Raw genomic sequence first — 23,911 nt, 5'->3', positions numbered from 1 at the left:
TGGATCCAGAGGATATGCTCCACTCCTGACTCTTGCTGGTAAGAAGATCCCTCCTTCTACTTCCCAGAGGACTCATTTTATACATAGCAGGATGTACTCCGGGGGCTCCAAATCACAATTCCTCACAGGTGAATCCTACCAGCATTCCCACCCCTCTTCTTATCAGACTCAAGCAAGGCAAGGTCATTTGGTGAGAGTTACAGACTTTGGCTGGAAGAGCCACATTATATAATTCACTGTCCCTGTAATAAACACTCTTATTTCTCAACTTTAGTAAAGTTCGGTCCCTATTAATGGTAATATGATTACAATCAAATAAAAATAAGGTGAAAATAGACAAGAATACTTATATTTTATATGGATGGCCAAAAATTTAGAATATCTAAAAAATAACTGCAGGACACTCAGTAACTATTATAACAAATCAAGGTTTAGAAAACAAAAATGGCCTGTACATTACATGATGAACAGTGATGGCTAAATGTATATATTCTACATTTATAAATTCTCATCTAGCCAATTAATATACATATCCCTTATCCTAAAACCTAGCTGTAAATAAAATGGAAAAGTCATATACGATAAAGCTCCATGAAATCCATCCTCTAAGTGGTGATGAGTAACTTGAACTCCAAGATTTCGAAGTCGTGTGACATACATAAATCCATCATCTCTTACGACATCATATTGACAGGTAATAACATAAGTTGATGGCAAGATCTGTAACAGTGAATCATTGGCCAACAAAGGTTGGGCTCTAATGTCCATAAGTCCTGGGACTGAACTGTTATATCCTCCAAGAACTGATGCAGTATAAATTCGGTTCTTTTTTAACTTCTCAGGAAGTAGGGTACTCCAATTAGCAAACTTGAACAGATGCCTTGATTCCAGAGGCATATGCTGATTTCTTTTCATTGCCCGAGGAAGTTCCTCATCCTTGGTGAAATACAAACTCACAAATTTTATGGTGATGTCCCAGGTAAGAATTATACCATGTTGGTTTTCTAGGTGAGATGGCAAATGGGAATCAATTATCTGTAATGCAGGGTAAAGTAAAGCTTGCATCTTGATTTTACTTTTTATTTCAGGATAATTCTGCATCTGAAAAATACCATGATATTCTGTAAGACAAAACCCACCAATCTACTACAAAGAAGAAATTAAATATGAATAGTTTATATAATCCTGCATTTTTTAAAAAGAAATTTTTTAAGTATGTGATATAAGTTATAATGTCATAACAATTTTCACAATATTTATGTCATTTGGTGGCATAAAAAATCAATTTCAACATTACAGATTTTCTTTACATTTTTTCTGTTAGAAAGCAAAATAAACATGTTGCTGTTGTCAGGGGCCATAGAGTTGACTCCTACTCACAGCCTCCCTTCGCACAACAGAACAAAACACTACCTGGTCCTGCACCGCCCTCACAATTGTTCTTATATTTGAGTCCATGTGGCAGCCGTTTTATCAATCCATCTTATCAAAGGCCTTCCTCCATTTTTGCTGGCCCTCTACTTTACCAAACATAATGAAAGTATGTGTGACAAAGCCCCTCTCACCTCTCCTCTAAAGAGCATTCTGGCTGTACTTCTTCAGAGACAGATTTATTGGTTCTTTTGGCAGTCTGTGGTACCTGTTTATAATCATTATCAATGAAAATAATCTAAATATGATATTCCTATAGAAGTTGACTTTATATAGGTTTGAAATAAATTCTTCTTGATCAAAAGTAGCCAAAAAATTGGAAGAAATAAATAGAATCATTAAAATAATGTTTTCATGGCAATAGGCAAAGGTTTCCAAGGTAATGCTCTGCATTACAAATGTGATTTACACAGTTGATGGATGTATGGATTGTGATAAGAGTTGTATGAACCCCTAATAAAACGATTAAAAAGAAAAAAGAAAACACCTAACAAAAAAAGAAACATAGTAAAAGCGCAAAGTAATGTTTTAAACAAATTATTAAAAGGCAACTTGATTTTGAGTGAACTGTCTAGGTGTTTGGGAAGCAAAGCCATAAAATTATGGGGGGAATGTTGATGGTTACAATTTTTAAAGTAAAAAGGCTAAATTATAGAATATTTGACCACGAGTCTCTACTTTCCTGAGACAAAAACCTGAGACTTTCACCATGAGCCATTGTATCTTTCCCTTTCTCCCCCTGTAGGCACTGGTGATTGAACATATTACCTTACTGGAAGCAATTGCCTCACCTACAGCCTGGAATCTGCAACAATTCCACCTGCACAAATAGAAATACCTGTTGCAATTCTCAGTGAAAAGTTCACGATCTAAAGGGTTTATCTCTAAGTCAAAAACTCAACAAGGCAGCCAAGTGAATCCAAACCTGGGAATAAATTGAAAACCAGAAGTCCCCGGAATAGAGGAAATTGTCCTTCCCACAATGACTCCCATGATGGTAGAGGTTTCAAAAACTTAGAATGAAAGTGAGTCTAAGTTCCCCTAACCACACACTCCTCCCCATGGCCTTCAGATAGGTGATTTACTAAACAAGTATCAGCCATCAATATTATACCCCCAATTTACCAAGTCTTGGAAAAGAAGTAGACTGAGACCACACAAACCTGGAGAGAGCAGAAAGTGACCACTGCTACCATTCTAAGGCAGACAGCGGTTTTGGGTACATTGAATCCAAACAGTGCAACTCAAAAGGTCTCCTGAGTGAATTCCATAAGGTTAGCCAAAGGAAACCTTTTGGTAAGCTCTGCTTGTGCTTTTCAGTAGCTTGATCTAACATTTCTTTCAGGATGCCATATGACGTAGCTCACTTTCCCACATATGCATCACTGTCACTGGTGATGCTGCGGTTAAAGCACTTGTCTGCTAAGTAAAGCATTTTTTTTCAAACTAGCCAGATGATCTATGGGAAAAAGGTGTGCCTGTCTACTCTATAAAAATCTACAGCTTGGGAACTCTGTAGAGTAGTTCTACTATGTCCTAGAGGGTTGCTATGAGTCAAAATTGAGTTCGGGGGATTTGCCTCATGTTCTTTGTTGCTTCACTATTCTATGCTGTTATCTCTCTGTCTGTCTTGTTCAGAACTCAAATCAAAGCCAACCTACTTCCAGATATTAGTGGAAAAACTGCTGGATTCTCCAAGGCTGGCAATTTTGCCCTAGTCTTAGCCAATAGGTTATGATCCTGGGTTGCATCTTTTATCATAAACTTGGCTTGAAAGTACATATGTATGACTATGCATTTAAATGCCTGATCATAGTGAGCTATTTATTCTCTAAAAACTCTAAACTAATACTGTCTCAGACCAATCATTACATTTTTCTTATAGAAATGTATATAATGAATCTTTCTATATGACTTTGAATGACAAAAAACAGTGACATGACAAAATTATCAGTGAATTCCTTCACCAAGCCTAAAATAGTGAAATGATCAAAAATAATATGGAAAATAATCGAAGAATAAAGGAATGGCTGAATGAATCCTTGGGAGCAGAAACCATGAGACAAAAATCTGTAAGAGGGATATAACAAGTAGGTCCCAATCACAAAACTGAGCTATTGAACTATCTCCAGCTTCATTCCTTTATCCTAGACCTACATGGATTCAACAGTATGCTAACTAGAGGGCAAAGGTAAAATTAAAAATTAGCACAAAAACACAAGCCTTGAATGGGATGCATGAAGAGGGTTTGTTCTTATGTGATGTTTCTAATATGTACCGAATGCAAAAACTGTATAAGATATCATCATAAGATGTTATTTCTTGAAGACTAAGTCCACATACAGAAGAAGCGTACCAGTCTGTGTGATCCCAGGAATCTAGTTAATAAAATCCAAATCCACAGGAGGGAATTATGTGGAAGCTAAATTAAAAACACCTGCTTTACAGAAGGATGTGGAGGATGGTGGAAGACTAAAATCCATTTATAGGGTACCCACATGGATTAAGTTTCTGTTGAATTCCCTTGAACATTGAGGTATATGGGTAGAATCGCAAAGTCAGTCACTGCAGATATAGTTAGGTTAAATTATAATGTCCTATCATTTGGTATCCCTTTTGATCCATTCCAAGTTGTTTCAGTTTTTAATATGTTCTGTTTTCATTCTGATTGAAGTTTTTCTATGTTTTGACTAGTCATTGTTGTTGGATTTTTTAATTGTTTGGTTCTTTCTATGATTTTGTATGATTTTGCTTTGTTTTGTAGGATTTTCTTTATATAAAATGAGGATAGGCAGGTTGTAGACACAGTAAATAGACAGGGATGGCAGAGCATGGGGAGATATGATAAGCTAACAATAAATATGAAAAATACTGTTCTAATATTGATTATAATGATGATTGCACAGATATTAATATGATTGATTAAAATATATGATATATTAAGTATATTCCAATAAAATATTTTTTAAAATAAGTGAGTTCTCAGTGGAAAAAGCATTTGCCTCATTTGGGACAATTAATTACCTATGAAAAGATATTATTTTAGAAAGAACAACAATTAAAATACAAAGTCAAAAAGTTAAGAAAACCTTTTGGTTTGTGGCACAAAGGTTTAGTTAGACATGTTGGTAAATGAAGTTAGTGTCCATTTAAAACAAAATAAAGTCATGTAGATAAATCCATTGCCCAAAACAGGAACCGACCTTAACCCCTTCTCCTACACCTGTTTCATTCGGAGTCCCAGGAACCTGCTCCCGGCTGCACCACCTGCACTGCTTTGGATCCTACTGCAGTTACTACCCCTCAGTCATATATTCACACCCTGGCCACCACACCCCAAGTTCACCAGCCTCTGAGTGGTGTTTTTTAGTTGTTGTTGTCTGTTTCTTTTTTGTGAGGGAGTGAGTGAGAGAGTGAGTGAGTGAGAGAGTGTGAGAGAATGAGAGTGAGTGAGAGAGAATGAGAGTGAGTGAGAGAGCGAGAGAGAGAGTGAGTGAGACAGTGAGAGAGTGAGTGTGAGAGAATGAGAGTGAGTGAGAGTGAGTGAGAGAGCGAGAGAGTGAGTGAGACAGTGAGAGTGAGTGAGTGAGAGTGAGAGAGAGAGTGAGTGAGAGAGTGAGTGTGAGAGAATGAGAGTGAGTGAGTGAGACAGTGAGAGTGAGTGAGTGAGTCGGTAAGTGAGTGAGACAGTGAGAGTGTGAGTGAGTGAGAGAGTCTGAGTGGTGGTTCTTACAGTCATGGTTTGCCTGCCCATACTGTCGCTGTCCACTCGGCAGTCCCTGTCATGCCTGGGACACTACCTTCACCCTCAGACTCAGACTTCCCTCTTCGACCACTAATGGCATAAGGTTGGAAATCAATAAAAGGATGATTAAGAAAGCAAACAGAAACATTTGGAGGATGAATAACTCTCTGCTGCAAAATAAGTGGGTACTGGCTCAGATCAGAGATGCAATTTGCAAGTTGTTAGAAAGCATCGAGAATGACAATATGATGCACCAAAACCTGTGGACACAGCAAAAGCAGTTATCAGGAGAAGTTTGAATACTGTCAGTGAGTTTGATAGCGATGAATGCACACATGAAAAAGGAAGAGATACTATGATTGATACACTGCCACAAAACCCCCAGCAATGAGAGCAGAGTCAAAAGGACAATCCTGCTAATAGCAAAAGAAAATAAAAACTCACACCAATCCTACACATACTCTTCCAGAGCATAGAAAGCAATGGCAACCTCCCAACCCCTTTCTATGAAAGTAGTATAACACTGATATCTAAAGGGGACAAGGATCCCACAAGAACTGAGAGTTACAGACCAATATTACTATAGCAATGCAAAAATCCTTAACAAGATACTGGCCAAAAGAATACAAAATTATATCAAACAAATAATTCACCATGGCCAAGTGGAATTCACCCAAGTCATAGGGATAGTTCAATATCAGTCTATCAGCATTATTCACAACATTGACAAGAAAAAGGAGAAGAACAACATGATAATATTGATAGATGCAGAAAAAGCATTCAAAATCATTCAAAACCCATTCCTGTTTAAGACACTCAAGAAGATAGAAATGGAAGGAAAAATCCTCAATATAATACAAACTATCTATAAAAAACAAACAACCATTTTGGTAGCCAATGGAGAAAAGACTTAAACAATCCCATTGTAAAAGGAGACCAGACAAGGGGCATCCTTATCTTTAATTTAATATTGTACTGGAGGTCTTACCTAACAACATAAGGCAAAGGAAAGATATCAATGGTATTCGTCTGGGGAAAGAAGAGGTGAAACTATCATTATTTGCAAATGATATAATTTTACATATGCAAAACCTGCAAAGCTCCACAAGATGAGTGCTGGAAGCAATGGAAGAATATGGCAGAGTGGCAGGACACAAGATCAACAAACAGAAGTCTATCAGATAGCTATATACATCAGACAAGACTATGGAAGAGGAGATAAAAAAGATAGTATCCTTTACAATAGCCAAGCACAAACTGAAATATCTAGGGATATACCTAACAACAACAAAATGTTTATGTAAGGAAAACCACAGAATACTATTACCAGAAACCAAAAGTGACCTCCACAAATGAATGAATATCCCATGCTCATGGATTGGAAGACTTAATATAGTAAAGCTGTCAGTCCTACCCAAGGTACTACATAAGTTTAACAATACAAATACCAAAATCTTTATCCAAAGAATTGGAAAAGCTAACTTTCCTTCCTTCCATCCATCCTTCCTTCCTTCTTTCTTCCTTCCTTCCTTCTTTCTTTCTTTCTTTCTTTCTTTCTTTCTTTCTTTCTTTCTTTCTTCTTTCTTTCTTTTCTCTCTATGTCTATCTATATAAGACAGACAAGATAAACAATCCTGAGGAGAAAACAATGGGATGGATGGTTCTGGGGGGACATGGGAGAGGATGAGGCCAGGGAATGGGAGTGGGGAGCCAACAAATTCAGTGACAAGGGAATAACAAGAGATCTAAAATCAATGACAAGGCAGGTGTAGAACACCTGGTGGGGTTGGATCAAGTGGTATGTAGCTGATAGGAATTAATGAAAGCCATATGAAGGTCGACTATGATAGTGGGACAGGAGGAAAGTAAAAGGAAATAGAGGAAAGAACTAGGAGGCAAGACTATGTAAAGAGGTATAAATATAGGCATGTATATATTTAAATAAGTTAATAGAGAAAGATAGGGATATAGTTCTATGTACATATATTTATACTCAAGGTCCCCATCAATGCAAAAACACTTTGTTTTAATAACCTGGCATGATGTGATGCCCATCTTCCTGACACGATTGCTGAAGATAAAATGGGTGCATAAGCAAATGTGAAGAAAGCTGATGGTGCCCGGCTATTAGAAGATATAACTTGAAGTTAAAGAAGTGACCATCTATCAGGGAGGCAAGAAATCACACATAGAAGAATACCAGCTTGTGTGATCACAAGGCATCAAAGGATCAGGTATCAGGCATCAGAAGATCCAAAACAAACAATTATATCGATGCAAATGAGGAGAGTTTGAATGGAGACCCAAAACCCAACTGTAGAAAATTGAACATCCCCCTCAAAGACAAGTCACAAGGAAGGGATGTCAGCTAGGGTGCATTATAATACCAATGAAACACACAACATTCCTCTAGTTCTTTAATGCTAACCAGTCCCCACAACCCCCCTACCCCCAAATATCATGATCCCAGTTCTACATGACAAATCTGGCTAGACTGGAGCATGTACATTGGTACAGATAAGAGCTCTAGACACAAAGAATCCAGGAAAGATAAACTCCCCAGGAATAGTAATGGGAGTAGTGATAACAGGAGGCTAGGGGAAGGTGGGGGGAGAAAGGGGAGAAAGGGGAGAAAGGGGGAACTGATCCCAATGACTGAGGTCTAATCACTACTACCACCACCAACACCACTAATACCACCCTGAGGGGGACGAACAACAGAAGGCGGGTGAGGGGAGACAGTGAACAGTGTATAATATGAAAATAATAATAAGTTATAATTTATCAAGGTTTCATAATGGTGGGAGAATGGGGAGGGAGAGTAAAAAGAGGAGCTGATACCAAGGGCTCAAGTAGAAAGCAAATGCTTTGAAAATGATGATGGTAACATGTGGACAAATGTGACTGATAATAATTGATGTATGAATTGTTATAAGAACTGTAAGAGCCCAATAAAAAGATTATTTTAAAGAAGAATGTGAAAGTCGGAAATGGGAAGGAACAGCAGTTGGAAAATATGGTCTTGGTTATGGAAACAAAGCTGGAGACCATATGATGGAATTTCACAAGACCAATGAATTCTTACGGCATGTCAGGAGAGACCAGTCCCTGGAGAAGGACATAAAGCTTAATACAATAGAGAAAAAGAGTAAGGCCCTCAAGAAAGTTGCTGTAACAATGGGCTCAACATAGAAAAACGTGAGAATGGAACAGGATCGGGCAGTGTTTCATTCTGCTCTGCATAGGGGTGCTATGGGTCAGAACCAACTAAATGGCACCTGAGAGCAACATTTGAATCTCTAATTTTTAAAGTTATAGGTCATATTACTTACATTATTACTTATAAAAGTCATTTATTAACACTGCAGGGAAGATTAATTCTTCTCACTCTATTTCAGAGAAAATACTCAGAAGGAGCAGATTCCTAGCAACAATGATTACCATTCCCACTAATCTTCCTTTCTAGTTGCTTGTCCAAGACCCAATACTATCAATTCACAGGAAATCAGTGAGTAATTCAGTAAATTAAGAGTCATCATAAAGGAATTACAATGTGAAAGTGCCATTGTCCTCATTCTAACATGCATGCTTCAATTGTGCTGGGAGGTGGAGAACTCCCACAAGAACTTCTTAAGCGCCCAACACGATCAACCTAGTCTTTTCCTAGTGATTAACCTATTCTTCTTGTTTCTTATCCTCCACCCAGCTAAACTTCCACTCCCTACTTCATGTTTTAAAACTGGGAAGATATGATAGAGCATGTTGCTGAAAAATGTTGGATTCATGGTTCAGAGTCAGTATCCAGTATCCTGGGAAGGAAGAACTGAATTCACTGTTATCCAGTGGTAAAAATTCCATAAATGGATATGAGTCCTGAATTCATAACAAATTAATTCTATATCCTTGGATTAGTTAATTAACCTTACGCTATTTAAACCTAAATGTTTATTGATCTTCCATCAAGCAAATCATAAGATTGACTCAGTTCAATTTTCATTTGCAGGTACACTGGCAGTGTGTGAACTGGATTAGCATGTTTATAACTCCTGTACACCATGATTCAGACTTCAGAAGCTTTAGGAAAAACATGGTATATTACTCTACAATAAAGGACAATTAACATACTGTCTCTTATCACCATTTTAATGATTTGCTTAATCTAGTGTATTGTCTAAATATCTATTTTAAATTAATGTATCTCTCTTGGACAACCATTTTTAGATCATTCCCATCCCACTTTCAAACATGGTCTTAGCTCCCATAGGCTGTTAAGATCAGAACCCATTCTGTTTTTCCAGAGACCGGTAAATAACAATATCAAACATGATTTCTAATATCTTCCATAAGCAATTGCTATAAGTCAGACATTCTGATTAGTGGTTTGTATTTGATTTTTCTCTAGTATACAAGTATATAAATATTGCGCAATGAATTACTTATTAGATCTTCTAGCCAAATTTTTTAACTCCTACCAGAAACTAGATGTGACCATGCAAATGAGTGGTATGGAGATTGTCTACTTTTGTTTTCTCATTTGGTATAAGAGGAGCCATTTCAGAAGCAGGTATGGTTGAATCTCACTGCCATCATAAAAGAAAAGCTAAGAGTGGAACACATATTCTAGACCTCGAGATTCCTATGTGGTAAACCCCTTTGATCCAGGAGACAGAGCTGTGACACCAAAGAGTACCAGAGGAATGGTGATGGCGAAGGCAACAAGAGTACAAGACAGGAGTAGTGGGCTCCTGGGTCCAAAGGTCTGAGTGTAAGAGGCTGGCTTGAGGAGAGGAAGCTAAATTTGATCATTTCTGGGCATAGATAGAGCCAAGCACCTTCAACTGAATGCTTATGACAGAGTAATGTACCGATTGTACATTTGTTGGCAGCACAAAAAGGGTCTTATAAATCCCCAAGCAGTGCAAACTAAGAGAGATATACCTGTGTGCATAGCTGAAAAGATGCATTCTCAACCTGAACTGTATCCTCAGACATTGTACTCCTGAATTGCTAACATTCCTAATAAAGCTCCATAATCATGGGTATTGTCTGTATGGTCAGTTTGGGAATTGTAATGAATATTTAAACCCAGCAGAGAAACTGAAAGTAACTAGATAATGATGGTTGGTGTCCAAATTTACCAAGAAGTTTGGAGGGTAGGATCTTTCTGACGTCTGCCTCATAGGAATCTGCCTTTGGTTGATGCCACTCTGTAGGAGACAGATGAGGCTATCCACTCCCATAAAGAGATACAGTCTTAGAATCGCACATGGGCAGGCCCATGCTATCATTATGGGTTTTAATGGGCTCCGTGACAGTGAGTTGAGTTCCCCCTTTGGAGTCTGAGGAAGTAGGAAGTCGCTCCCAGCCCATTTTTACCATCACAACACCCTAAAATCAATTTTCTCATCAAGACTACGTGGCTCCCTCATAGTCAGTAGTAACTAAGCCTTACCAATTTCATATTTGTATTTAATCTATCCACTACATTACTACTAACTTCATCCTAATCCACAATGCTATTTGTGAACCACAGCAATGCAATTCTTTCCTTAATGCTCCTTTTTTGGCCTCTACCCACCTTCCAATTTACTCTACTTTTTGTAAGACATTATTTTTAAATACAACCCTGATTTAAACTTTTTAATGATTTCTCAGTGTTCTTGAAGTCATGGCAAATCACTTCACAAATGTCCTGCCTCTCTAAGCACATCATTTACCATAATTACTTTTTTCTCTATTATTTAGTATCTACAGACTTCATTCATATCTTTGAGCCAATAACCTAGCGAATAAACAAGCTGTGATTACATAATAGCGGAGAGGGTGAAAACATATTTACGCCTTTCTTAGGCAAATAGGAGAACCTGTTTCCAAAGAAAATAGCAAGTTAATGCCTGTTCCAAAGATGTGCAGTGCCAATGTCTCTCTAAATTTGTCTCATAGAAACGCAATGAGGATAATCTCTGAGGTTGTGTTATATTACACAAGGACTAGGACAGAGAATGTTACTAATCAGGAAAAACAGGTTAGAAAGAAACAGGGAGGTATTCTGAAGAGAGAAGAAAATATATGGGAGGAGTAAATTATAGTGCTGGGATTTTAAGATACAAACATAAAAAATGTATCTTAGATTAAAAAATACTTAGAGTCTAGTTGAGAATATAAATATGCAACAAAATATAGGATAACTATTATACTGAACCATAAAGGTAATGTAAAAAATATTTCCCTGCAGAAAAGTTTTCAGCATTTGTGCAACATTCAGGTAGAGAAATCCACATGTATATATGCGTGTGTGTGTGTGTGTGTGTGTGTGTGTGTGTGTGTTAGTCTGGGAATTTAGAGAAACAAATCCACAGAAACTCATGTATAAGAGAGAGTTTTGTATAAAGGTTAAGTGCACATCAAGAAAAAATCCCAACCCAGTGCTGCCCAAGCCCACAAGTCCAACATTAGCCCATATGTCAAATACCAATCCACAAAGTCCTCCTCCATCTCACAAAACACACACAATGACACCTACTGCAAGAGGAAAGCCGAATCAGTGAATTTGTAAGCTTCTCAGCGCTGGCAGGGGTCACGACAAGGCTGCTCCAGCACCAAGGGCTGAATCAAAGTTGGTCCATGTGGCTTCTCCTCAGGGATGTCTTGCAGGAAGTGAGCCTTGCCAGCTTGAGAAGGGAATTGGCTAAGGCAGCTGCACCCTGGTCCAGCCATCAGGAAGCAAGAGACCCAAGAAATGGAAAGGCAAGGCTCACTGAGCTATTTATCCCTCCGCCATCAATTAACCCCACATGTGTTTATCAGCCAGGTTGGCACAATAAACGAACTACCTCAGTGTGTTTGTGTGTGTGTGTGTGTGTGTGTGTGTGCTTCAACCTTTACATATATGTATTTAACTCAAGTTAGTAATCATGCAGTAATCAAAATTTCAAAAGGCTTCAGCAGATAAATGGGAACTGAAATCAAGAGACCAGGCACAGAGGCAATAAAAAAAATCAAATGATCAGAGGTTGTACCCTTGGAAACACCGGATTTAAAGGGTCTTAAAAGGAATAACTCGTCTCACATTAAATGTAGTGAAGCAAGAGGTAAAATGAGAACCACAAAAGAATGCTAATAGAAGTCACAGCAAAAATTGGCCCTGATGGTTTCTGAGACTACATTTTTTTTTACATTTTATTAGGGGCTCATACAACTCTTATCACAATCCATACATATACATACATCAATTGTATAAAGCACATCCATACATTCTTTGCCCTAATCATTTTCAAAGCATTTGCTCTCCACTTAAGCCCTTTGCATAAGGTCCTCATTTTTTCCCCTCCCTCTCCGCTCCCCCATCCTTCATGAGCCCTTGATAATTTATAGATTGCTATTTTGTCATATCTTGCCCTATCCAGAGTCTCCCTTCACCCCCTTCTCTGACGTCCATCTCCCAGAGGGGAGGTCACATGTGGATCCTTGTAATCATTTCCCCCTTTCCAACCCACTCACCCTCCACTCTCCCAGCATTGCCCCTCACACCCCTGGTCCTGAAGCTATCGTCCACCCTGTATTCCCTGTGCCTCCAGCTTCCATATGCACCAGTGTACAACCTCTGCCCTATCCAGTCCTGCAAGGTAGAATTCGGATCATGGTAGTTGGGGAGAAGAAGCATCCAGGATCTGGGGGAAAGCTGTGTTCTTCATCGGTACTACATCGCACCCTGACTGACCCATCTCCTCTCCTAAACCCCTCTGTGAGGGGAACTCCAGTGGCCGACAAATGGGCCTTGGGTCTCCACTCTGCACTTCCCCCTTCCTTCACTATGGTATATATATATTCTTTTTTATTTTTTGCATGATGCCTTATACCTGGTCCCTTTGGCACTTCGTGATCGCACTGGCTGGTGTGCTTCCTCCATGTGGGCTTTATTGCTTCTGAGCTAGATGACTACTTGTTCACCTTCAAGCCTTTAAGACCCCAGACACTATCTCTTTTGATAGCCGGGTACCATCAGCTTTCTTCGCCACATTTGATTATGCACCTGTTTGAAACTACATTTTTATGAGAGTAGAAAGCCTCATCTTCCTCCCATCATATATTAATTTGCACTATTGATGATCATGTTTTAGTTTCTAGACATACATACACTAATGGGTCTTTTAATTTACCAAATAATCCTACTGAGATACTTTTTTATTCCTTTTAGATGAGGAAATACACCACAAAAGGAATCTCTTTCGGTAGACATGTACTCCTTTTGCCGGCATAAGAAGAGAAATCTCTATCACTAGTTGAACCAGAGAACACTTGCAGTAAAGTGAGGCACACTTGAGGCATTTACTGATGAATAGCAAGGATTGCAGTGTGGTAGGAAAGCTCAATGTAAAGAATAACAAAATACTCACAAATGAACCAGTAGCTATCATCATGATAAATGGAGAAAAGAACAAAATTGTCAAAATGTCAACCTTGCTTGGATCCAGAATCAACGCACATTGAAGCAACAGTCAAGGGAGTGGACAATGCACTGCATTGGGTAAATCTGCTGCACAAGACCTCTCTGGAGTATTGAAAAGCAAGGATGTTACTTTGAGGATTAAGGTGTCGATGACCCAAACGATGGCATTTTCAGTTGCCTCATATGCATGTGAAAGTCGGGCATTGGACAAAGAAGACAGGAGAAGAATGAATGTATTTGAATTGTGGTGCAGGAGAAGAATATTTAAAGTACCATGGGCTACCAAAAGGACAAATCAGTCTGTCTTGGAAAAAGCATGCCCAGAATGCAAGGGTGGAAAGACTTGATCTTACATGCTTTAGATATGCTGTTAGGTGAGACCATCCCTGGAGACAGATATCAAGCTTGGAAAAAAGAGAGGAAGGCCTTCAGTGAGATGGACTGAGGCAGTGGCTGCAACAATGGGCTCAAGCAGAATACCAACTGGAAAAATGGCCAGGACCAGACAGTGTTTCATTCTGTTGCAGTCGGTCAAAACTGACTGGATGGCAACTATCAATAAAAATAACAACAAAAGTTGAGAATTTTCTCATTCTCAAGAAAGAAAATGTTGTTAGGGACTATTAACCCAGTTCCTGTGACCCTAGGTAGGTATCACAGACCCTAGGTAGGTATCACAGACCCTAGGTAGGTATCACAGACCCTAGGTAGGTATCACAGACCCTAGGTAGGTATCACAGACCCTAGGTAGGTATCACAGACCCTAGGTAGGTATCACAGACCCTAGGTAGTTAACACAGACCCTAGGTAGGTATCATAGACCCTAGGTAGGTATCACAGACCCTAGGTAGGTATCACAGACCCTAGGTAGGTATCACAGACCCTAGGTAGGTATAACAGACCCTAGGTAGGTTGTACCATCCTCGCAAATTTGTTATGCTAGAGCCCATTGTTGAAAATCCCTTCTCAATCTGTGCTGTTGGGAGTTTTCCACTTTTTCTCTGATCCTTTACTTTACCAAGTCTGAGGTCCTTCTATAGGGACTGGTTTCTCCTGATAACATCAAAGTTTATGAGACAAAGTCTTGCCATCTTTGCTTCTAAGGAGACTTCTGGCTATCTTCTTCCAAGAAACGTTTGTTTGTTCTTCTGGCAGTCCACGATCATTTCAATATTCTTGCCAATTATTTGTCAGGATCTCAGAAATAAATGGTAGAACCCATTCGGCACCACACAGGACAATGCCTTAACATTAAAGTGCTCCTGACATTCATTTTTAAGTTCTTTGGGTGGTGCATTCAGATAAGTGATCAATTACTAACCTAAAGGTGGGTAGTTTAAACCCAACCAGCAGCACTGGAGAATAAGGCCTGACAATTTGTTCCCATAAGTTGACAGCAAAACAAAGAAACAAACAAGAACAAAAACCTATATGGAACAGTCCTACTCAGTCTCATGGAATAGTCGCTGCAGTTGTGAGTTTAAGGTTACACAATAAATTCAAGTTTGAGTTTGGGCTTGTCATGTTTGTCATTGAATACAAACAAATATGTTTCCAGAATAATGGTGGTACAAGATTCAAAATAAAACAGCTATTCTTGTTTCCTATAGAATGTTAAATGGTCTGAAGAACACAAATATGTTGGAATTCCAGACAAAAGCAAATAAACGACAAAGTCGGAAACTTGCATACATGCTAAAAAATTATCCCAAGTTCAAGGATATGTGTCAAACACATGTTTTATATTAAAACGTCAACTCAGTTATACTTAGTGATTAATAGTTGCTATTGCTTTGTAAATAGAATGCTTTGCTTTTCTGTTTTTTAAGATATGTCAAAACTTCTAAGATTATGTCTGATCATAGAAATATGACATAAAGATATTCTTACAAGTATTATTGTATATCGGACTATAAGACCATCATTTGACAAATATTTTAAGTAGCTCCTGCTACATTTTAAAAGGCCAATATTATAAACCTAAATAAGCACAGTCATGCCTCACTTTCTAAGTTACCTATATTGAGATGTTGTTGTTTTGGGGTGCTTCAGTTAGACTCCGATCTATCTATAAAACCCTGTGTGAGAAGATAGATTTATCCCATTTATCCCATGCATTCTCTCTGGGAACAGATCAGGAAGCCTTCTCTCCTATGGAATCACTGGAGACGTTTGAATCATTAAGATTTCGGTTAGTATCTGAGTACTTAAACATCGTGCCACCAGGATTCCTTATATTACAGACTTTCGGAGGGAGGTGTTTATGCGGCGTTGCGGGCGGAGGAGGGTTATTAGATCGAGAGGAGCTAGTGAGCCCAGTGGTAGCATGGCTGACCAACTGATTGAAGATCAGATTGCGGAATTCAAGGAAGCCGTTTCACTGTTTGACAAGGTTGGTGGTGGAACTATAACCACAAAGGAATTGGGACCCATCATGTGGTCTCTTGGGCAGAATCCCACAGAAGCAGAATTACAAGACATGATTAATGCAGTAGATGCTGATGGTAACGGCACAATTGGCTTCCCGGAATTTCTGACAATGATGGCAAGAAAACTGAAGGACACAGACGGTGAAAAAGAAATGCGAGAAGCCTGCGTGTGCTCACTAAGGATGGCGATGGCTACGTTTGTGCCGTGGAACTTTGTCACGTGATGGCAAATCTTGGAGAGAAGTTAAGAGATGAAGAGGTTGATGAAATCATCAGGAAAGCAGAGATTGATGGTCAGAGTTAAGTAAACTATGAAGAGTTTGTACAAATGATGCCAGCAAAGTGAAGATATTGTACAGAATGTGTTCAATTTCTTGTACAAAATTGTTTATTTTCCTTTTCTTTATTTATAACTTATCTGTAAAAGGTCTCCCCCAACTGTCAAAAATACGCATGTATAGTAATTAAGACTTCATTCCTCCATGGTCTCTTCTCTATCTTACTGTCATTGTCCTGAAAGCTCATTTTAGAAAATTGATCAAGTAACATATTGCCTGTGGCTTACTCTGGCTATATCTAAGCCCTTCTGCACATCTAAACTTAGGTGGAGTTGGTCAGAGGAGGGAACATCTGGTTAGACGCTAGCTTCACTAGTTGTCGTTAGGAGCCATCAGCCTGGGCACTGTGGACAGTAAACCACATGTACTTAAAGTCTCACGATTGCAAAACGGGTGTATGATCCAGGTACTCGGACACTATTTTTTTTGTACTGCTGGTGCTGTTCCAGAAACATTTTCTTTTATTGTTACTTGTTTTTTAAACTTTGTTTAGCCACTTAAAGAAAATCTGCTTATGGCACAAGTTGCCTCAAATCCATTCCAAGTTGTATATTTGTTTTCCAATAAAAAATTACAATTTAAAAACAACAACAAAACCTTCATACACACAGAGAGAGAGTTTGTGGAAATTTTCCATTATCTTTTCATTCTGTTTTCAACAAGCTTTTTGAAGCACCAACATAGGGCTGGCGGTGTTGTGAGATAAGCGATAGGCTGATGATCCTATGGTTGACAAGTCAAAGGTCACTCACCACTCTGCAAGAAAAGGTAAGGTTATCTGCTCCCATAAAATTTACAGCCTCATAACATTTATACAGGGCCACTATGAATGGAAATCAACTTAAGGATAGCTTGTTTGGGATATATTCCCAGCGACCCTTCTCATTCATAAATCTTCCATTTAGATGAGCTGATCTGAGCTCCAAGATAGTCCCGATAACTTCCCCATCGCTTCGATAGTTCATCCTTGGTCTTCTTGGAGAAGTGCTCAAATTTTGTTGACATTTTTGGTTCTTCAGGAAGTTAACTTATATCCACAGTGAGGTTTGTTATCTATCGACATTTCACCTTTTTTGAAACTAGAAAACCACTCATACACTTGAGTTTTTCCCATAGTGCTGTCCTTGGAAGTTGTGTTGAACATTACAACAGTTTCTGCAGCATTTTTCCTGAGCAAGAAACAAATTAACAAATTTCACAGCTGCAAGCTCTTCTCTGAAATTGACCATCTCACACACACACACACACACACACACACACACATCAAGGTTCAAGCAAAACAAATTTTATGAAAAAATTAACTGTGACCAGAGACAACCTTCTCAAGCAATGCCACTGGGTGCACTCAGACTGAGTTAATTGATGCCCACCTAGCAGGGAAAAATGCATACTATGAAAGCTCTACCCAGCAGAGCTTTATTCTGGTTTGGGGGGAATATCTACATATCCTTGATATGGCATATATATTTCCATGTTCAAGGATATATGTCAATCATAGGTTCCATGTTTAAGTCTCAACACTGGTTATCTTATAAAATTATTATATATGATTTAGTGATACACACACACACACAAAACAACAACAGCTCTGGAAGAATACCAAACTCACTGCCATCACCTCCTAGTGAGCCTATAGGACAGAACAGAAGTGCCTGTTTGGATGTTTGAGGTCATGAATCTTTATGAGAGCAGAAAGCCTTGATTTCAAATTCCTGACCATGCAGTTAGCAGCCCAATACATAAGCCATTACACTACCAGGGTTCTTTCTGAAAGCATAGGAATGAATAATTACTTCAAAATATGTATATTTATATAAATGTATATGTGTATAAAGTTCTTCTAATTTCATCTCGCTTGGATCCACATTCAATGCTCATGGTAACAGCAGTCAAGAAATAAATCAGTCCATTGCATTGGACAAATCTGTTGCACAAGGACCTTTTTAAAGTGTTGAAAGCAAGGTTGTTACTTTGAGGACTAAGATGCACCTGACCCGAGCCAGGGTATCATGTGAAAGTTGGACATTGGATATGGAAGAATGAAGAATTGATGCATTTGACTGTGGTTCTGGAGAAGAATATTGAAATTACCATGAACTACCCCAAGAAAAAAAACAAAACCCTGTATTTTAAGACGTACAAACAGAATGCTCCTTAGGGGCAAGGATGGGAGATTTCTTCTATATTTTGGACATGTTATCAAGAGAGACTGTTCCCTAGAGAAGGACATCATGGTTGGTAAAATTAAGGGGCAGCGAAAAGGAGGCCCTTCACAAGATGGCAATAATGAGTTGTGACATGAGAAAGATTGTGAGGATGGCACAGAACAAGCTGGTCTCTCGTTCTGTTGTAGACAAGGTCACCGAGAACCGGAACCTGTGGCTGCGAATCGGGCCCATGGCACCTAACAATTAGTTTGTTAACCTTGAGTATTGTGATAGTTGAGTGTAAAGAGCTGTTGTTAAATAAATAGAGCAGAACATTGCATAAGCATTTTATTTCAAGTGTTTCTAACTAAGTCTAATTTCCAAAAGAACAGAGCAGCATATCTCACAATTTTTTCTGAGGATGATTAGTGTCTTATAAAAATTTGTGAAAGGCAGAAAAATGGACAGAATACCCCCTGAAAATCCAAAATATAAACAAAAGTCCCAAAGTAAATAAATTCAATTGATTTGTTTAATCTTTTTTATCACAACTTAACCTCCATGGTATTTATGGTTTTGAGAGGTTCTACAAATATATATTAAAGACCCCTTCATTGTAAGTTATTTTTATGGTAATTACCCACTAACTTACCATAGAATACGCTCTTATTAGATATGGTTTTCCCAAGCACTGAAAAGAAGAATGAAATGAAGATATGTGGTAGATGATAGATAGATAAAAAAGAAATAAAGATGATAGATAGATGGAACTGATTGATATAGCACTTATTGGAATGGGGTAGAGGGGGTCATAAAGATCCCAAGCCCAAAACAAATCCTCTACCATCGGAACCATTCCAACTCATCTCAACCCAATAGGGTACTGCTCTCTGGTTTTTCAAGCTGTGAGTCTCGATATGAGCAGACAGCTGCATCTTTCTCCTGCAGAGTACTTGGTAGATTGAGCTTCAGACTATGCAGTTAGCAGCCCAACATATGCCACCGGGGCTCCCTGTCCTTATGAAAATACACACAACAGTTGAGAACTGTTGCTGAGGGTTTTCATGCATAATTCTAAGTAACCGATAGAACAAATATATAGAAATAAAATAGAGGATATGAACAGCAGTATTATCCAAAATATATTTTAATAACTACAGAGCATTTTAAGCAAAAAAAGTTAATACCCTTCTAATTCAACTATATTTGTTAAACTAAAAGCAATCACCCATAAATGTCATTAAACCAAATGTCATTAAAAAGGCAGGAAATAAATACAAATCAAAGTGGATATTAGAAGACGCTGAAACTTGCTGTAAACCATACAGTAGGTAAGGCAAATGGAAGAAATGATGAAGTCAAAGAACTGAATAGAAAATGTCAATGGGCAGCTTGAGAACCCAAAGCTAAATATTATAATGAAATGGGCAAAGACCTTCCCAAAAGGGAAGAACACACTCAGTATATCTTAAACTGAAAGAATGGAAGAATAACAAGCTTTGAGTGGCAATATTGGAAGATTCTGTAGAAAAAATATTGAACGATGTGGGAATCATCAAAAGAAGATGGAAAGAATACAGAGTCGCTGTACCAAAAAGAGCTTGTCAGCATCCCACCACCTCAGGAGCTAGAATCTGAGCAAGAATCAATGCTACTGAAGAAAGAAATCAAAACTGCAAAGAAGACGTTGACCAAAAACTAGGCACTAGGGCTTGATGAAATGTTTCAACACGCTAATGAAACACCGGAAACATTCCTTTGTCCATGTGAGGAAATTTGGAGGACAGCTACCTGGTCAACTGACTGGGAGAGATCCATAGTCATACCCATTCCAAATAAAGGTGACCAACAGAATGCACAAATTATAGAATGATATTAATGACACCACATGCAAGTAAAATTTTGCTGAAGAACATCCAAGAATGGTTGCAGCAGTAAATTGACAGGGAGCTGCCAGAGATTCAGGCTGGATTCAGAAGACGATGTAGAAAAGGGAATATTCATGGCTGATGTCAGCTAGATCTCAGCTGAAAGCAGAGAACACTTGAAAGATGCTTCCTTGTGTATGAATGACTATGCACAGCATTCAACTGTGTGGATCATAACAAAATGTGGATAGCCATGAGAAGAAAGGGGATTCCGGAACACTTCATTGTGTCACGTGGCATCAGGTCATGGATCATAGGTAGCTTGTGAAGGAATTTCTGCACGGTTTAAAATCAAGATAGGTGTGTGTCAATGGGTGGTATCTTCTCACCATATTTATTCAGTCTGTATATTCAGCGATTAGTCAGAAAAGTTGGGTTATATGAAGAAGGACACCATATCGGGATTGGAAACAGCTTATTAACAACCTGTGATATGCATATTGCACAATCTTGTTTGCCGAAATGAGGAACTTGAAGCACTTGCTGGTGAAAATCAAGAATTGTAGCCTTTGATACAAATTATAACTTAATATAATGAAACCCAAATCCTCACAACTGGACCAATAGATAAAACCATGATAAAGACAGAAAAGATTGAAATTGGCAAGAATCGCAGCTTGCTTGGATGCACAATCAATGCTCATGGAAGAAACAGCCAAGAGATCAAACAACGTCGAGATCAAACAATGCATTGCAGTTGGGTAAATCTGCTGCTTAAAGTGTTGAAAAGCAAGGATATTTCTTTGAGGACTGAGGCGTCCTTGACTCAAGCCAGGGTATTTTCGATCACCTCGTATGTATGTGAAATTGGCCAGTGTACTAGAAAGACCAAAGAAGGATTGATGCGTTTGAATTATGCTCCTGGCAAAAAATAAATAAAAGTTCTGCGGACTACCAAAGACAAATATGTCTTGGATCCAACTGGAATTCCCCTCATAAACAAAGATGATGAGATTTCAGTCTTGGGAGAAGGACCTCATGTTTGGTGAAGTAGAGGGGAGCAAAGTGCTGAAAACCATGGGCGAGATGAATTGACACGGAGGCTGCCCTGATGGACTAGAACGTAACTATAATTGTGAGGCTGGAGCAGGTCTGGGCAGTGTCATTCTGTTGTACATAGAGTCTCAATGAGTCGGAATCAACTTAAGGGAACCTTACAATAACAACAAAATAATAACAAACCTCAAGTGGCAATCCACAGAGAATTGTGGTCCAGTTAAATTGACGAATTTCAGCACTATCGCCAGTGTGGCGTTAACCCTTCAAATAAAAATTTTAAATTTAACTGCCATTGAGTCAATTCTGACTCATGGAGGCCATTGAGAACTGCCCCGGTGGTTTTCTGAGGCTGTGATTCTTCGTGGAGTAGAAAGCATCACTTCTCCTCCTAAGCGGCAGCTGGTAGTTTCCAACAGCTGACTTTGCAGTTCAGGTGCCCAACAGTAACTCCTACACCACCAGGGCCCTGCACATGATATGTATTTATGTGCTATTAATTCTCACAATAGTCCAAGGAGTGTTTTTTGTTTTGTCTTATATTTACCATTTTCTTCCATCTGAAATATTAGATAGCAAGATAGGTGATATGTGAGGAATAAGTGCATTGTGAAAAACAAACCCAGCGTTTCTCGGCTTTTTTATATTATTATTGCCTTCCCCAAGTTGGAATTGACTTGAATTCAGCTAACAAGATTGATTGTAACTTCTTAGACTTTCTTCCCTTGTCAATCCCTGAAATGCTAATATCACACATATACTGGAAATATATGGTACTTTTTAAATAAAAAAATACATGGGCTTTTAAAATAAAATATTTTACCTTCATCAAGAACAAATTTTGCCCCCTTTGGTATGAAATCAACCCATTAAGAATATATGCACTATGCCAATTAATATATTATGGGAAATAAATGCATTTAATATCCATATATATTAGTAATTTTGACTCAAAAAGAAATAGAAAATGTACATAGATCTCTAATTCATTTTCATTGACTTTGTAGGATATACCAACCCAAACTTTTTCATTGGTGAATTCTTTCAGTCATTTAAAGAAAAGTAAGAACCCATCTAATACAAAGTCAGAACATATATCAGGAAGTAATACTTCCCAAATGCTTTTATAAATTAAGTGTAATACATACTTTAAAAACCTGACAGAGCATGTTCAAATAATATAAGACAGCCTAATATAAGGCTACACAAAATCTTCATGACATTTTATTAAATGAAACCCAGGAATATAGAAAAAATTAATAATTATCAAAAGATACTCCTCTTTGAAGTGCAACAATAAATCAATATTTGAAAATCATTTAATATGACTTACTACATTAAATTAATAAAGGAGAAAGTTACATGAGAAGGTCTTTAATCAAAAACCCAACTCACTGCTGTATGGACAGAGTAGAACTGTCCTGGGGTTTGGAAAGGATAATCCTTGGGGGCTGGAAGAATTGAATATGTATGTGGAGGGGGAAAGAAAGAAACCTTAACATCTATTTCCCAGAATAAAGACAAGTACAATGTACCTCTTGAGTTATTGCTGCAGTTAAGGTGCCTCCAGAACTGTCTCCTGAAATACAGATTCTGTTGGGATCCACTCCATATTTTTTAAGAATGTTATCCTGAAGAAAATACTTGACGGCCGCAATGCCATCTTCAAACTGAGCAGGAAAGTGGTAGTGAGGAGCTAATCTATAGCTTTGAAGAAGAAAAAGAGAGATCATTTATGAAAACTTTGTCTTATTTTTCAATATTTAAACAATTAAAATCTGTGATTTTAATAACAAGTCCTTTAAATAAAAAAAATAAACTTTGACATAAAGATTTTTAAATCTTAAGGTTTTTATGGTGTCCTTACGTGAGGGTAATAGGTTATGACAGTATTATTATAATAGTGTTATTAATTCCCTAAATTTACTTGTCCAAAATTTAGCCCCTGTATCTTTGACATGGAGATTCTCTATAGCTAACATTATATCCATAATATACCTGGTGACCTAAATATTTTAAAAGCCATTGTTGGAAAAGCACTGCAGATTAGTAAATGCAGCAGAACTGAGAGCATTTACTAAATAAATGTCCTCTTTAATTTTATTTTTTAAGTAATCTAGATCAAAATTCTACAATAGGAAGCCACATTTTTCACAATGGTTAGTACTTGAGAAATCACTTAAGTCGCTTTTAACTATTCTAGGGAGCTTCCTTAAATAACTCCAGGTCCAAATAGCTGAGCACTTGGTTCAGAAAGATTGGTAGTTTGTGCCCATCCAGCTGTTTCCCTCGAGAGAGATGGCAGGCAATCCAGTTCCATTAAAAGCACAGCCAAGAAACAAGCCACAGTCAGTTCCTGCCACGTGGGGTCTCCATGAGTCTGACTCATCTCTGAGGCATCCAATAAGAACTATAGGATGGGAGTTTTCTTGTTTCTTATAAATTGAT

General features: G+C 38.2%; 1 protein-coding gene and 1 pseudogene across 1 annotated transcript in view; one reads left to right on the top strand and one right to left on the bottom strand.

The window, feature by feature from the left end:
* Positions 1-498: 498 nt before the first annotated feature.
* Positions 499-23,911, bottom strand: part of AADACL2 (arylacetamide deacetylase like 2) — a 37,723-nt gene continuing 14,310 nt past the window's right edge. The window contains exons 4-5 of the mRNA XM_075548856.1: positions 22,999-23,170; positions 499-1,101 (exon numbers count right to left, since the gene is read on the bottom strand). Of these exons, the coding sequence (XP_075404971.1) occupies positions 499-1,101; positions 22,999-23,170 (775 nt within the window). The remainder of the gene's footprint in view (positions 1,102-22,998; positions 23,171-23,911) is intronic.
* LOC142447161 (calmodulin pseudogene) lies at positions 15,952-16,400 on the top strand (annotated as a pseudogene).

Source organism: Tenrec ecaudatus, chromosome 4 (assembly GCF_050624435.1).
Source record: "Tenrec ecaudatus isolate mTenEca1 chromosome 4, mTenEca1.hap1, whole genome shotgun sequence".
Lineage (NCBI taxonomy): Eukaryota > Metazoa > Chordata > Mammalia > Afrosoricida > Tenrecidae > Tenrec > Tenrec ecaudatus.
This window is presented reverse-complemented; position numbering and strand designations above follow the sequence as displayed.